Source organism: Poecilia latipinna, unplaced genomic scaffold, assembly GCF_001443285.1.
Source record: "Poecilia latipinna isolate Pla-1442-1.1 unplaced genomic scaffold, P_latipinna-1.0 Scaffold1659, whole genome shotgun sequence".
In the NCBI taxonomy this organism is placed as follows: Eukaryota; Metazoa; Chordata; class Actinopteri; order Cyprinodontiformes; family Poeciliidae; genus Poecilia; species Poecilia latipinna.
Window position 1 is genome coordinate 70,898 of NW_015114275.1, and position 16,830 is coordinate 87,727.

At 35.9% G+C, this 16,830-nt stretch overlaps 1 protein-coding gene across 4 annotated transcripts in view; it reads right to left on the reverse strand.

The window, feature by feature from the left end:
* The window catches only part of cfap20dc (CFAP20 domain containing), a 40,489-nt gene extending 24,196 nt beyond the window's left edge, over window positions 1-16,293 (reverse strand). For all 4 annotated transcript variants that reach the window (XR_001428403.1, XM_015059821.1, XM_015059819.1 and 1 more), the window contains exons 1-12: window positions 16,074-16,293; window positions 15,789-15,878; window positions 15,128-15,221; window positions 14,956-15,028; window positions 13,488-13,602; window positions 13,200-13,341; window positions 12,629-12,775; window positions 9,369-9,520; window positions 7,568-7,676; window positions 4,675-4,782; window positions 4,476-4,595; window positions 2,348-2,661 (exon numbers count right to left, since the gene is read on the reverse strand). Coding sequence is in view for 3 of the 4 variants with exons in the window: in XM_015059821.1 (XP_014915307.1) it covers window positions 2,348-2,661; window positions 4,476-4,595; window positions 4,675-4,782; window positions 7,568-7,676; window positions 9,369-9,520; window positions 12,629-12,775; window positions 13,200-13,341; window positions 13,488-13,602; window positions 14,956-15,028; window positions 15,128-15,221; window positions 15,789-15,878; window positions 16,074-16,094 (1,485 nt within the window). In the remaining variant the exon portion in view is untranslated. The remainder of the gene's footprint in view (window positions 1-2,347; window positions 2,662-4,475; window positions 4,596-4,674; window positions 4,783-7,567; window positions 7,677-9,368; window positions 9,521-12,628; window positions 12,776-13,199; window positions 13,342-13,487; window positions 13,603-14,955; window positions 15,029-15,127; window positions 15,222-15,788; window positions 15,879-16,073) is intronic.
* Between the last annotated feature and the right edge of the window lie 537 nt (window positions 16,294-16,830).

The window sequence follows — 16,830 nt, forward strand, 5'->3', positions numbered from 1 at the left end:
TTCATTAGTTTTATTAAAAGTTGTGCATAGTTTGCAGAACTGTACTCCAAAATGTTGACACCTGTACACATTTTGTGTGTTATATTTAACCAGCTATAAAAATGTGAAATTTAAACACACAGACCTGCAACAATGTCAAATAATATTTTAGTATTAAATGCATGTGAAATACTTAGTTTGTCTAATTTCATTGGGAAATATACATCTTTTTTTCATTGTGCTAATGATCTTCACAGATCACAAAAGTGTTTAAATGTTCTTGTGGAAAATTTCGATAACTTACACAAAGTTTTACTTTCTAAATCGGTCAGGATTTCTGAGGCATTGTTTGTGTTTTTTTTATGTTCATGGCATGTTTTCTGCAATAATAGATGCATCAATAATACAAAAACAGCAGCAGATAAAAAAACAATTACATACGAAACACGATACTGTATTTTGAAAACCTCAGGGCGTCCGCTCGTACAGCGGTGTTTGTTTCCTTTGAAGTGCTCTTTTTCTTTTGAAGTGTTCAGACAGATTCAACGAAGAGGCTACATGATCATTTGATTGCATAGAGAGAAAGATGCTTTCCTCTAACAACCTGTCTCCATGTGGGTGTGTAAGTGTGTTTGTGAGAGGGTGTGTGGGTGTGCAGAGTGAGTTTGCGCATGAGTATACCATGTGATTCTTCCCCACATACAAAGCAAACACTTATACTGATCTCTTTCTTTGCATTTATACTGTTTTTAGCTTGCTTTCCATTATAATATATGTAGATAACTTATCATAAAGTATAAATGTGGCAGAAGACATTATGGATACATTATGTAAATTTACAGCTTTGAAGAGGACTGGCCACTTCCACCTCGATGCAGGGGTATTAGATATACAGTGCCTTACCAAAGCATTGCATTAATTTCCCATTAACCTTTTTCACAAATAATTAAAGGTAAACCAAGGCACAATATTAGATTATTTGTAATAAATCAACAGAAAGTAGTGCTTCCCTTAACTCGAATACCCCTAAATGAAATCCAGTCCAACTATGGTAATTGCCTTCTGAATTCAACTAACTAGTTAGCAGAGTTCACCCGTGAGTATTTTAATCCTAGTAACACCATCTCACAAAACCACCATCTTAGATCAAATCATATACATGTGTTAGAATGAGCCCAGAAACTCCCAGTCCTAAATCAAATTTACAGTCTGTGGCAAGACTTGCAACTGTATACTCTATTCTGACTCAACTTAAGCTATTTTGCAAAGAGAAATAGAAAAAAAAAGCAAGTTTGGAAAATAAATATCTCAAAAGCCTTGCAGCTACAAATACAGTAGAAGATCAATCCACAAATGATTTACTCAGGGGAGCTTAATATCAACATTTCAAATGTTTATTTGTACGTTTTAAGGACATGTATAATTTTCTTCCCATCTAAAGATTATGCACTAATTTTTATTGAACTATTATATAAGATCCCCATACAAGATGCTTAAACTTGTGGTTGTAATGTGACAAACTGGGGAAAAAATAAAAGGGAATAAATATTTTTGCAAGGCAGTGTAAAAACCTTTTCAAGTCTGACTAGAAAGGGAATTCTAAAAGTAAATTTCAGTTCAGTTAAAAGTTTTATGGAAGAAAATGTTATACCTACAGTTCAAAAAGGTCAGTATAAAAGATTCACTTATTTTGAAGTATTAAAATGTCCTACTAATGGTTTAGCAAAGACAGTGAGTACCTGATTTCTGATGTATGCATGTGCTCTAGAATTTTTTCTGTATGCTTAAACCGGCTCCGGTATTCTAATGACAAAGACCAGCTGCACAACAAAAAAGTTCTTAACTGTGAATTATCAGACTTATTACCAAGTTTTAAATAAGTAAAAGCAATTAGCATTTTTGTCTTCATGATTTTATTTCTACAGTTTTAATTTCCCCTGCTTAGCATAAAAAAATCCTGCCCTTTAACACAAATAGCAGAGTGATTAATATACAATGTGATGATGAACAACTTTGACTTTTGAACTGAAATGTGCAACAGCAAACTCTTCACTTCAAATGATAAACACACAATTACTTCTGGTTCTTACAAGTGATGATGTCAATGTCTTAAATTACAACAAAGTAAACTTAATTTAACTTTAAACATATTGTAGGACTTAACGTGGGTCAGTCATGCTTGAAACAATTCAACTATGTTGCATGGCAAAAAATGGCAAGGGCAGCTTTAAAATCTATTGCGAGGCTGTCAAGAATACTATTCTCTGTGACACAAAGCAGATGTTCTTCTGCTTGTAATTAGTTATCTGGTATTACGGAAAGCACATTAAACATTTGTGATTCTGTGGCTCACAAGAAACAGACGTACCTCATCGCTTTCACTGCCGATAAAGTCGTCTTCAGGCTGCGCTTGCCGCCGCCCCCCACCAGTGCTCTGGGCCTGACCGTCTCCCAGATCCATCTTCTCCTGGTCAACCTGGCTTTGCCCTCGCTTGGGTGAGTGAGGCTGGGATGAGAAAGTGAACACCTCCTTCTGCAAAGTGAGCTGGGGCTCGGACCCCTCATTACTCTCCCGGCTGTTCCAGACCTCCGGGTCAAAAGACAAACCTGATCGAAGTTGAGTCTCCACTGGTGTGGGGGTGGCTTCCATACTTGCATTGGCGGGGCTGCAGCTCTGCTCATCTAGAATTATAAATACACATGCGTTTGAGTTACTTTACTCCTTAGCTGTTTTTGATGAGTAATTTCTCTATGAACAGAACATCCCCTTCAAGATGGTGAGATGCTATTCTTATTGCTAATAGTCACTTAGCAATATTTGATACTAGTATGCATGGTTGTAATTAATTTCTCTGCCTGGAAAAGTCTGCCTTCATTCCTGGCATTTGTGGCCATAGATAAAGTCTACCTTCTATCTATAACAAATAGATCCCTTTCATGTATTTGTTATAGAAATCTCTGAATGAGGTAACCATGTAAATATGAATAAAACTACAGCTATGGTGTGTGCTGAGTATATATTAGGCCTCACTAAGTCAATGCATTGCAGAATTTTTATTTCTTTTTTTTCATTTCAACAACAGCATTGCAAGTTTTTGCCTGTGCTTCCAAAAAAGCTCAAGCTCAGTCAGATTGAATGGGGAACATCTTTGAACACCAATTTTCAACTCTTGTCACAAATTCTCAATTGTATTTAGATACGGACTTTGACTGTGCCATTTTAACACATGAATATGCCATCTAAACCATTCCATTCTTGCTCTGGCTGTGTGTTTAGGTTCTTCCTGCTGACTCAGGACCCTCCACCCCAGTCTCAAGTCCTTCGCAGCCTCCAATAGGCTTTCTTCCATTAGTATATCCCCCAATCTTCACATCTCATCTGATCAGTCCCTTTTCAGCAAGGAGTTTCAGGTCCCAGCTGAAAAAAGGCTCCTCACAGCATGATGCTGCCACCGCTTTATGTAATGATGTAGAATGTCTGTTCAAGGTAATGCCCTGTTTTAACATTGTGTGAAATAATTATTTGGTTGTATTGAGTTTGAAATATGGGTATCAAAGTACAGAGGGCCAAATGCCCTCTGTAAATAAAAGTATTTAATTAGAATGTATAAAAAAAGACACTACTCTGCATTCGCCTATCATATAAAATCATCAAAAATTATCCAGAAGCTTGTGGGTGTAGTGTAAACAAGATCAAGGTATATGAATACCTTTGCAAGGCACTATATGCACAATCAATGGGAGAAAAAGCTTTTGCAAGCTTAAATGAAAGTTTCTTCAATGTGTAAGTGCAAATAAGACACGGCAAATCTTTATTCTCCAAGATAAACCTCAGTTAAAAGACAGAGGCACCTAAATCTGAATGAGTGAGCACATTTGAACCTCTCGACAGTATAATCACTTCCTCTAATTGCCCACTGTGTGGCAAACCCTGGGCCCAGGAGATGTCCCTCTGACTTTTATTTAATGTGCCACATTACCATTAATGAACTAACTACTTTCCATCTGTGGGCAGGGCTGCACCAAAGGAGCTTACTGCTTGTGGAGAAACCTCCATAAATGAGCTCTCAGAACACATGCACTCGTTTTGCAAGGACAATGGGAGTGTGGGTGTGTGAGGATGAGGGTTACGTGGGGGGATGGCGATGGGGAAGAGAGCACAGGTTGGAGAGAGGAGGGTCATGCAAGTGGCCCTGATGTGGGTTATGTAAAATTTAAAAGGGGGAACAAAAGCACATATGCAGCATAGAAGCATTAAAATTCATGCAATATTTTGAAGTGATCTAATTTATGAATTATCTAAAGAGTGGCACTGACTATTTTTCTCAAGTATAAAGGAGCTGTCTAGGAAAATCAGAACATGCAAAACCATCCAACCTGCATATCAATTTTTTTTTTTTTTTTTTTTTTTTTATGTTCCCATCCCTCACTGTCTTATTATGATACCGTGACTTTTGCTTTGTCTTAAAATTCACATCATTCTTATTTTACCTTACCCATTACTAGGTTGGATGACTTTTGTTCTTGAGTCTGAAGCTGCTGGCTGCTCTCTGTGTGACTGGATGGAAAAGGGCTATTATCCCTCCTTCCACTGCTTTTACTACCAAATTCAGCATCTGGGGGATATAACCAAATAGTTAATTCTTAACCAAATAAAAACACAATACAAAACACTGATATGTGCATATAATGTACCTGATGATACCCTCTCTCTTCCAGAACTCAGGATCCGTAACTTCTTAGATCCCTGCTTACCAAACACCCTTTGTTTGGGCGGGTGGGGTTGTAATTTGCAAGATTCTCCTACAAATAATAATTTGAACATCAGAAAATGGTTTATAACAATAGATTCAAACAACAATGTTATTAAAGCTTGCCAGAAGCGTATCTGTGAACTGATTATGCACCGTGAAAATCCCTAATAATGAAGGCATTTCGGCAACTGAGCTTCTTACATTCATTCATTGCAAAAAGAATATATCCAGCTACATTATGTTCGGCTGAATTAAGGAATTTTAATCAGCCAGATTTTGCATTCAGTCGTGCTGAAAGGATAGTGTATTACCAATCATAAAGGCTGTTATTGGATGCTCGAGAGACTTCATACTCTGCAGAAACAGGGCTTATTTTTTGTTGCCCTATAATACTTCTGAAAGGGCACAGTGCTTGGAAGAAGCTGAATCATTTTCTTAGAAAGATTCTCTGCCACAGGAGATGCCATGTAATGAGCCAAAGCTATCTAGATTCCTAGCAGTGGCAAAGTCAGTGACACTTTCTTTTAATATTTTTTACATTCATCCTATTACTGTAGATATGTCAAGGGTGTACGTGTGCTCGCCAACAATGACAGGGAATGGGTTCATCCTCAGATTTTCTTTTTCAATGACCAGTCCACAGATTTACACTATATAATATATATATATATATATATATGTTGACAAACTTGTAGGTATCAGTAGAGCTTCTTGAAACAATGCTTTATTTCCCTCTTTAATTTGTCTAAAATAGTATAAATAAATGTGTTACCTTAACTCATTGCCTTCTATACACCTTTTTATTTATCTTAAGGATAGCAATTTTACTGAGGGCTTTTGTATTGAAGTCAAGTATTTCAAATAATGCTTAGAGAGAAAAAGCTGGCATATAGATATTTAAAAATGGTAAAAAAAAATGTACATTTCAAGTATGCTTGAAAGGTGGTTAAGCTTTATGGAAAGACTTTTTTTAATACAGAGGATGAATACAGTATATTTTTATGGTATGAAAAATATGGTGGTTTGTGCATGTAAAGTGTGTTTTCATAAAGCAATTACTTTACTTGGATAGCCTTGCCTACCTGGGCTTGTATACCTTTAGCAACTAGCTTAGCCTTGTTTGTAATGCAAACTGCAGTTGTTTATGTTTAATAAATGTCAAAAGTGGTGCTTATAAGTCAGAAATGCATTATTATCCCAATGCAGTTTATGACTGGATATTTTTTTCATACATTAAAAGAAACAAAATAAAATCCAACTTATGGACATTTTTTTAATGATGTTTTCTCTTTTTGCGTTTCCCAGTGCAATAAAATTTAAGATCGGTTTGTACCAAAAGAGAAATGTATGCAGTATTTTTGCAGTCCTTATTTGGTTTTCTTTTGTTTGTTTATTATTATTATTATTATTATTATTATTTTTTACTTCTTATAATGTGTTTCTAACGAAATCTGCCAAAAAAGTTAGGAACCATCAGTCTCAGTTGCCAATCGTTTCTGGCTAGAGATGCAACAGCTCCCCAAAAGAAACGATGAATAATTGTATCACAGTCAGGTTTTAAACCAAGTGTTTAACCTTGAGTACTATCACGTTTGCCATCAAGCATTTTATTAGCTATGTAACCCTCGTGCGTGCGAGGACTGAGGCAAACGTAGAGGACTGTGGCAAATGATACAGGTTTTACGTGTGTGTGGTTGGTTGGACCCCATTTCTAGACACAAGGGTTAAAAGAAACAAAAGTGCTGCTGAATATTTCGTGTTGTTTGCACCATGCTGAACATGAACCAGAGAGAGCTCAGAAGATCTATTAAGGGCTACTAAAAGATCTCAAACAGCTATAGCACATAACATGATCCTGTCACTAGAAGCAAGACTAAATGTAATCTTGGGTCGATAGTCCAAATGGTAGAAAAGAGCCAAGCTAAACTGCAAAGTCAAGCTATGCCAAATCATCTCATACGTTCTGATCCATAATGAGTAGTCATGAAGAAGATCTACAAAAGCTTCACCACTTACAGGGACATCCAACAAAGACAACTTTATGCCATTTGCTATTATGCATGTTGACAAGGCCCAAAGTTTCTGGGGTATATTCTTTAAACTAAAATGACAAAACTGGAGCTTTTTGGCAAGTCAAGTCAAGTCTTATGTTGTGAAGTACAGAGAACACTTACGACAGTGACTGCAGCAAAAGAGGCTGCCACGAAATAATAAAGATACTATATTTTACTACCTGTTTAAATATTTGAAAAAGTTAACTAAGCACCAAAAGTTAACCTATAATCAAATGCAAAATCTTGCTTTTGTTAATCGGGGACATATCAAATTTTAGCCAGTTTCACATTATCTCAGAGAAAGTTCATTTTGCTTTTGTTGTATTGTGAGAAAGGGTAAGAAGACGTTAATTTGACACTTTGGATAAATTACTAAGATAAATAAATTATAGGCATCAGCAAATCCAACATCATTATGGCATACATTATGGCAGCAGTGACATCAGTAACTATTTCTTTTTCTCTTTGGGTATACACATTTTTCAAGGACCATGTGAAACCTTTCATGATTGTTTCTTACTTTTTTTCATTTTACTGACAACCAACTGTACCCTGACAGATCTAGATTCTCTCCATTTTTTGTGTTACAAACATCATTGTGTATTGACTGCTGTATCCTGAGTTGTTAGTTTGAGCAAGTACACAACAACGCTCACAAAGGTTAAAAAAAACAGAGATCCTGATAGATGAAATAGCAGAACAAGGGCATTCAAAATTGTTGAAAGTGTTCAATAAAAAAAAAGAAAATAAAACAACAGTTTGATATATACTCAGATTTACCTTTTACTGTAGTAAGGGACTGTTGACCCTGGGAGAAATGCTCACCAAGCATGGTGACATGCTGGCTCTCAGTGGGCTCCTTTTGATTCAGTCTACATGATGGAGAAACCTGTGGTACAATATCAAAAGATACATACGGTACAGGCTCAATAACACAATTGTCCTACATTTTTGTACTCTAATGACACAGATAATTCACAAAGATCTACATCGATTTGCGCAAAGCCTTATGCAAAACGCAGGCAATTAACCATATTACATGTTTAATGCCCACTGGAAGCTGCCCAGAGAAGGTTATTCCCTTCTGAAGGGGTCAGGGTGGTTCGAGGCTCTGTGACATGTTTTACAGTGAAGGTTTGTCTGAGTAGCTAGAATTACTAATCTACAAAGTGCTTGAAGCACTACTTATAGCTCTAATAGACATGGTCACAACATACTGTCTTTTTTAAAAATGGAAGGACTTTCTGGTGGCAGCAAGTCATTCTTGAAATCCAGAATATTAGATAAAGCAGAAAGGAGTCTGTGCATATTTGAGAACACATTGTTTGGACTGAAACTTAAGATTCTGCTGCATTACCTCTTAATTTGCCACATATGGTAACATATCTAAAAACATGTTTTACATGGGTTGAACAGTACTTTTTGCTCACTATACACAATCACTGTGTGCCCACAAGCAGTGAAACACTTATCAGACAGATTACCAAATGGACAGAGTCAAGTCTGCTCTGATATTAGCTACTCGAAGCATTCCACAGGCTAAACTGAGTGATTCTTCATTCCCGGAAACAGCTTTCCTGGCATGCATGGCATACAATGAGATGTCATAATGTTTCAGCAGCGCTTAAATGTTGTAGTAATGGCAAATATGGTTTTTGATATGTACAATGCCTGAGGAGTTTTCTGCATGTTTAAAATACCCATGGTAGCTTGGATTGGATGCAGCTCACATTGTGTATGCTGGGGTATCCAATATATTAAGAGGCAACACAAGAGTGTTATTTTTTTAGGTTGTGTATCTTTAAAGATAATAGAACTATTAGGATTGCAAATATTATAGTCATTTTAACCAGAAGTTGGCCTAGATGGGATTCTTTTGGTTTCCAAATTATTCAGACAAACAATGCCTGACTGAACTTTCACAAGCTGACCACAAAGAACACTGTGTCTGTTAACTACCAGACTAACAACAGAAATCTCTAAACCCGTTCTTGAAGTAACAGAAGTTGGATGTGATCGATATCCCTTAAAATTAGGGTGTACAAATAGTCAGCATGCAACTGTGGGTTGGATTTAAGCAGGGATACTATGTGAAAATATGATGGGAAAATATGAATCTTGTATTCTAAGTAATGTTCAGATGGAAAACATTGGTTGCAAGCAGACAAGTTGATGTTTGATATTACTGCTTGGCTTAACATTGTTCCAAATTGAATTAACATGACCACAATTTTCTCCACAGTGTGCTCTCTTTCATCTGAATAATGTTTCTGAAATAGTTTAAACGTTTTGAAGTATTCAACAATTCCACATTTTATTTCAACAGAACTTTTTTTATTGGTAAGTTAAGTGGTGAAAAAGTGACACTAATCCAGCCCTCAGATTATACAGAACAGATTTTTAAGAAACTATATGCTGGGTATTTTACCAATTGAGCATCCTAAGAGGGTTTCTGATTTCATGCCTCTAGGGCCACAGCTGTTTCGAGAGCACAAAGAGAACCTTAGCTATTTTAGCAATGTGTTTTAAGTCCACTTTCCTCTGGGATGAGATATATTACAGTAATGTAAATAAAGCATACACTTCTCTCCATTCTGTCCAAGTTTGCAATGCTTGTTCTTCCAGTATTTGGAGATGCTGAAGAAGCTCTGGAGCCCGCGGCTGTCTGTAAAACACCCTGGGGCTTGGTTCTCCGATAACTAGTTGATATGGCAGTGGAAGACTGATCAGGTACTGCAAAAAGAAAGAAATTTCCACATCTTATTGGTGCACAGAATGGTCTATTTAAGGTCAGAGAGAAGCAGTGTTTTGTCTGGTAACAAGGCCTATTAAAAGTTTATTTTTTCACTGTGACTGAAGGAAAAAAAAACTTTTAAAACAGAGATGTTTAGCTTATATACAGGCATATGTTTTAGGATGCAAAACATTGTAAACTACCCAATAACAAACTTAAAGCATTTCATGATACGGATGATCCTGTCTTCATCAGCTAATAGCTCTATTAAATAGCACTTATGCATAAAGATACACAAACACCTAATAACTGGATTTCAGTTAAACTGGAGTTTATCTAATAGAGTTGAAAGATGTGTTTCTGGCTATCAGTGCCATTTCATCATGTGAAAATAATGGTCTGAAGTGGGAGTTGTTCTGATATGGCATCAACCTGACCTTGCTGTATCTGTGCCAGGGCTAATCAGGACCACCTCTGCTGAAGCTAACAGCAAAACACACGTTCTATCTGATCCTCATCAAAGCGCCGAGCAAACACTTTCAGTCCGCAAGACAAACATGATCGACAACATGATACCGCCCGAGCTTAGCTGGATGTTCTAAGAAGGAAAGAGGAAATCACACTTCTCTGATACAGCAGATGGAACACACTGAGCTGTACCTGTTGTGTGAATAAATTTCAGTGTGCTTCAAATCTGCAAAAGCCCATAAAGAATGGGATAACAGAAAGGATTACAATGAGATATAGGTATGATAGCTGGCTCTGGAGAAGTAGTTTCAACAGTGATTTGGATCTGTGAAAATTCATTGACCTTCAGCGCAACAAAGAGTCTTTGGTGTAGGACTGAGATAAACAGGCATTGTTTGTTGTCACATGACAAACTCCCCCCCACCCCAAAAAACAAACAAAAAAAAAACTTAGCCTTCCTTGTAACAGTTCTTGACAGTTTGGGTACTGAAGGAAATGCATTCAACAAACAACTCTGTCCCCGTTAAATTGTACGCCTACTTTAATAGCAATCGTTTTAATTATGATTAGGTATGTTGTGTTAATAACGTAGATGCTACTTATGAAAAGATTTCTCCCGTGTGTGGTTACTGCTCTCATCTAAGGGCAATGCTGCTTGATTCAACATGACTTGGACAGCTGTCAGAACAAATAAATATACGCCGATAAAAAAGGCCACGAAGGCAACAGAACTGGATTACTGGTGCATGTCTTTCAGTATGAGGAGATAATTGCAGCTTCTCGAGAGCAGGTAAGATCGAAATAAACACAAAAATGAGAAATAAAAGAATTTCAAACAAGAAGAAGCAAAATGGTTATGATCAGTGTTATTATAAATATGCAATTCTCTATATAAATGCATTATCTGTCTATCAGCTTTACTCTAATGACACAAACTGACATTGGAATGTTTTTTTCAAAGCAACATCTTTGCTACATCTCCCATAGATATATGCCAGTCATGTGATTCAGAAAATGTAAAGGTCCTAAAGTTTGACAACTTTATTTTATACTTGGACTACTTCCTAAATTCCAATTAGAAATTTGAAACAAAATAAAATCACATCTTCATAATAGGATTTCTATTATTCATCATCTATATGTGTACCACTGACTTATATTTATTTTAATTACGCTAATATTTTTTGTCACCAAATGAAAATGGTCTTTTACAGTCTCTAGGCATCATATCTTTAACTTAACCTTAACCTTCTTCCAGGTTAAGGCAAACAAGAAAAAAGTCATTGGTTTTTAATCAAAAGACACAAAGACAGAGATTACTATCATTAAACCAAAATTGTTTATACACCTATATAGTTTATTATCTATTTTCATTCAATCAATACATGCTTGCTGACAGGACAAATAAATCTCTCAAAAGATAACAAAAAAATATAACATGGGAATCAATTAAAAAACATTTTAGCAGTTTTTTTTTACATTGTCTTATGATATATATTAGTAAAATGTAAAACAAAAAAAATGTAAAAAAAAAAAAAAAAAAAAAAACTCTTCATATCCTTCTCAAAAATCAATAATGGCATCACAGAAAACCCTTGTTATAATTAGCACCCATAGTTTTTCATGTTCCAACTTGTATTTTGATGGTTTATCTTTGGTAATGAGCTGAACGTCTGATGTTAGAGTAATATTACTTCAAATAGTAAAGTAATATTTTAAGTAATTCAAATATTACTTCCTGTCTAAAGAGGAATGTTGACAAAATTAAAAGATTACATAACATGTAAATCAGATAAGAGCTTTAATAATTTTGGACTTAACTGTACCACTTGTCTCAATGCGATTTCCTATGTTTATTCTGCTGTAAAGAAATAAACACTATCTTGAATGTTGCTGTACAAATAAATTTGACAAGCTTTGCTACGTCTTGTCTTATGAATTTGTAGTATGCAAAGGTATGACTGTGCACATACTGTCTAGGGTGTCTTGCTCCATGATTTACTGATGACTTGTCCAATTTGTACTAACTCTCTACCGATAACCACAAATGGCAGCAAACCCCCACCTGCCCACATGGTGCTCCAAGGATTCCGGTTACATAAGATGGTTAGATGTATCATGGAAATACCTTCATCATACTATTTATAGATGTGGAGCATGTCACTATTGCTATTTTTTCTGAAATAACATCCCTTTTCCTTCAAATAAATCTCTTCAGGCAGCAGGGATTTCTTTCACTAGACCAGTGGATGTAGTCAGGTACTGATGCTCAAGATAAGGGCCAACCTCTCCATCCACCGCCAGTTCATAGCAAAACAAGGTTTAGGTTAAGATTTCAGGAAGAAAAATAAGCTCCACATAAAACTTACACCTGCTTTGTGCATGGGGTAAAGTCAAGCTGAAACAATAAAAGGGCCTTCTCAAACTGCAGCTGCAGAGCCAACTGCCTAATACCACTGACTGAGCAGGCAAAGTCCGCCGCATAAAGCACATAAAACTATGACGATGAGCATAATCTGTTCTATTGTGTTTTTTTGTCCTGTTAAATAATCTAATGTCATTTTTAATTGAAATGGATTGTTTTAGAGCTTTTGCTTTTGCACTGACTCATTTCAATTCCGGGGTTTTGTCTTACTTACCAGAGGCTGAGCTAAGAGGATCAGACTTCACTTCGGCCTTCTGCAAATTCTCATAGTTCAGCACGTGAGTAATTTGGTTCACATCTGAAGGGTACCAGAAACTGCGAGGGATCATCTCCATGAGACAAGCCCCATTAAGAAATGTGTCTGCAATAGAAAAAAATATGCAATGTCGGAAAAATTCTAACAAAATGTGGGGATATTTTTGGCAAAACAGGCCAAAATATATCATTGTGACATATTATCATGTCACAAAAAACAAATTAGTGGCGTGGTGTAAAAAAAAACAGTACTGGCCAGCCACATCTTTGCACCTGCTACTATTTTGCATTTTCACTAAATCTACCAATAAGCTTTCAGCAAACCATCACAACAAAAACAGCAAACTGTTTCCAAATCTATTCTTATACTTCACCATAAATACACAAGATGTGCACGCATACACACACTCACTGAAAACAATGCTTCAAGCTGGGAACACTGGACTCCTTCAATGCAGTTAGTCAAATAACCAGATATGCAGATGGCATGAGGGTAACATGTAACCAATAAACAAAAGCATCAGTATCACCTGACATGATTTTAGGGTCTGTTTTCATAGTGAAGATCCTCCGAACTTTACAGGTAGCAAACAAAGTGATGCCATCCAGAGTCAAAAATCCCTTGAAAAGTCCACTAGCGAAAGATTCGAGGTCGATGCACAAAGTAGACCACTGAGACAGCAGAATACAACATAATTTTAGGCTTTTAGTGATACAGTTCAGCTTACATTTAAACATGAAAAAGATAAAAAAGTACATAGCCAAAAGTGCTTTTAAAAATTAATAATGAATGCATAAAGCATGAATTACATACTCACAGTATTCCGCTTCAGCTCTGTGAAAGGTATCTTTGCGTGCAAAAGTGTGGCAGACATCTCTTTATGCACTGTTGAAAAGCAAAGTCTTCTTTTAAGATGCTGTAAATCCGTTATCCTGTTTAAAGCAGATAACACAACAGCACATAAATTATCACCCACTGCAAGTGTGTCACTAGGAGATTCTGATTATACATATGTTAAGCTTTATTGGTATCCAATGTGACTTCTTAAAGATCTCTTCACTTTAATAGAGCAGCTGTCTTGGTCCTCTATAGGGCTACAGGTACATGTCAGTCAATAGGAATTTCATTAAAAAGTTTATTTACTGTATTTATTTATGTTATATTTACTAACTACACATAGAGTGAACTTCTTTTTTTGTTCACTTTGATGATAATGTCTTACAGTTAGACAAACCAAAACTTTGTTTTTCCAAAAAATATGAAGCAATAACAATAATAAAAAAAAATCTGAATTCAGAAATATTATGTAAGGACCATAATGTCCACAGTCTTCCAGTCATAGGAAGACTGTGGACACATTGCCTCTGGTGGTCCAGCAGACTGCTGCTGACACATCAAATAAGAAAAGTAAGCCAAAAAGGTCATCACTATCAAGGCATTTGTGTGGAAGGTTGTGTGGAAGGAAAAAAGTTCAATAGAAAAAAGTGCACATAGAACAGGGATAACCAACATTTGAGAGGATTGTGAAGCAACAAATTTTGTGGAGATTCACAAGGCACGGGCTGTAGCCAGACTTGGCACGTTAAAAGTCACAACACACAGACAGATCCAGGACATAGGCTACAACTGTTCTAGTCCTAGTTTCAAAGACACCCCTAAACCATAGATATCAAAAGAGTTTTACCTAGGCTAAGGAATGACTGCACTATTCCAGATTAATTTTTTTGAAGTACATTTTTCATTTCATTTAGAAATTAAAGTCTAGGAGTCAGTAGGAAGTGTAGAGAGCACAGAATCCAAGTTTCATCAAATACAGTGGGAAGTTTCCACAGATATTGAATATTTGGGTGGCTATCTGATCTGCTGGTATTGGTCTACTGTGTTTTATCAGAATCAAAGTCAGTCCTCTTCATGTCACACTGCAATGCAAGAAGAGCCAGAGTATTTTGTGCTTATAATGTCCAATACATGACCACACTTTTCAGACGACCGACATTTCTGCATTAAACATTTTTAATTGCATAATATATTGTAAGAAATATAATTTTAGCTGTCAACTGTAATCATCAAAATTAGATGCTGTAGATGTAGAATGCAGATGCTTCAAAGATATAATTCTGTATATAATAAAACTATAACGTAAACCCAAATGAATAGCTGAAATTAATTTTGATATTTTATTTTATTTTATTTAAATTATCCTTTTCCTGAAACATCCTTCTTCTAAAAAGAATTTTCATGGTTGTATTATGTACAAACATTATTTCAAACTCACATATACTTACACAAGCTCAGTAGAAAAGTCATGCCGCTCTGAAATATTTACTTGAACGATCAAAAATCGTTGAATAAGCCCAACTGCGACAAAGTAACAAAGTTTTAATTACCATGCAAATTTAAAAACCAAACAAAAATAATGTTACAGATGGATGTATGAAAAGAATGATATTGACTTACGAGACATCTTAGCATTCTTCGGCATTTGCATTTTGACAGTGTGGCTGCTCCCCTCGAGACAGTAAACAAATCCTTTAACTTCTTTATTATACTCCTAAGAGAGAACATAATTCAGAACAGGTCTTACTAAGTCTGAGGCCTTTCCGTGTATGACTGTATACCTGTTGTGTAAATGTCCCCAGGGGATAACAAATGGTTTTTATGGGAGCATATATAAGAGGCTTCAGCTATAAAGTCTATGTGTCAAGATCAATTCCAGCTGTAAAAAGTGTTTAGTTGGCAGTATTGCTTGGCGTCTATTGTAATGAAGGTAAGATTATTTGTCAGCTCTGTATGAAAAAAGCAACTGACCTCCACAAAAACTATGTAGCAAACATCTGATCTGATTTATCAGGATGACACCATATGGCACTTATGCAGTGAACACTATGTTATTGAGCTGTTGTATAACATTTTTCTTTTTTTTTTCTTAGCATAGTGCTCACTGATGTATTTTGTTCCACTATGCTACATTAGACTGTACCATATATTGCATGAATGGCTTCTGCAACCCTGTAGTGTGGATGCGACAATAGCATGACTTAGAGGACACATAGGCCTGTTAAAATTGATTGTGGTGTAAATAAAAAAGCAGAAATAGAAGCTTGCTTGTAAACCTCACTTTATGTATAGCCGAAGGTCCCCCACAAAGCTTCCATTTGGCTACAGGGTCCTTTCCTTGTCCACTGAAGAGATCAAACACAGCTCCCCCCTGCAACAAATAGAAGGAATTTATTATTTCCTCCTCTTTCTCCTGTTTTTCTACTACTACTTTATAATAATAATAATAATAATAATAATAATAATAATAATAATAATAATAATAATAATAATAATAATAATAATATATAACTTGCAAATATTTAAATACCAAACAAACTGTGACCTATGTAAGCCTAACAAATACCTGGTAATTGTTCTTGAACATTTCAATGACACGTCAAATAGCCAAATGCACCCAAATAATTTGCTCAAAATAAATTATTCGTTTATGGTTCGTCTGTTTCTGAAGGTCGAATCGTATCAAGCAATATAAATAAGGGTACTTAAGTGTTTAATATCTCAAAATACGATAGCTGGCAAGTAAGAGAGCAGTACATAGCAAACAAATAGCTGTTTAGCTAACTCGGGAAATGTCTCCATGGTTACCTGACTCCAACGTTACATTCCAGCGATCGCGAGATGTGCTTCAACCACCTGCTTAGAAACTGTGACGTAGCCAGAACGTCAAATTGAAAGGTTACGAAAGGTATTGAAATGTATGTTTTCATAACCGTGTAGTGTGAGCCCTTCATAGGCCAGGAGTTTAGTAATCCCGAGTGGATCTTAATCTGCATGTCTTTTGTTTTTTTCCCTCAAGCGGTGTGTGATTAGAAGACACTCAAACTGTATTTAAATAAATATATTTTTCAAAGAGTAGTAATATTTTTTTAATCTATTTATACGGCTTACAATTAATACAAACCCAAATGCATTTTCGTGAGGAAAGAAAAATATTATACATATCCAATAAATAAATAAAAATAATAACAGAAACATTATGCCCTGCTGGCCAATAATCATGAAGAAAGCTGGTGAGATGGCAACATGTAATTGTTTAAGAAACTGTCTGTTCACAGACTATAGCGTCTACAGGTTTTTGAAGTTTAAAGGAACGGAAAACG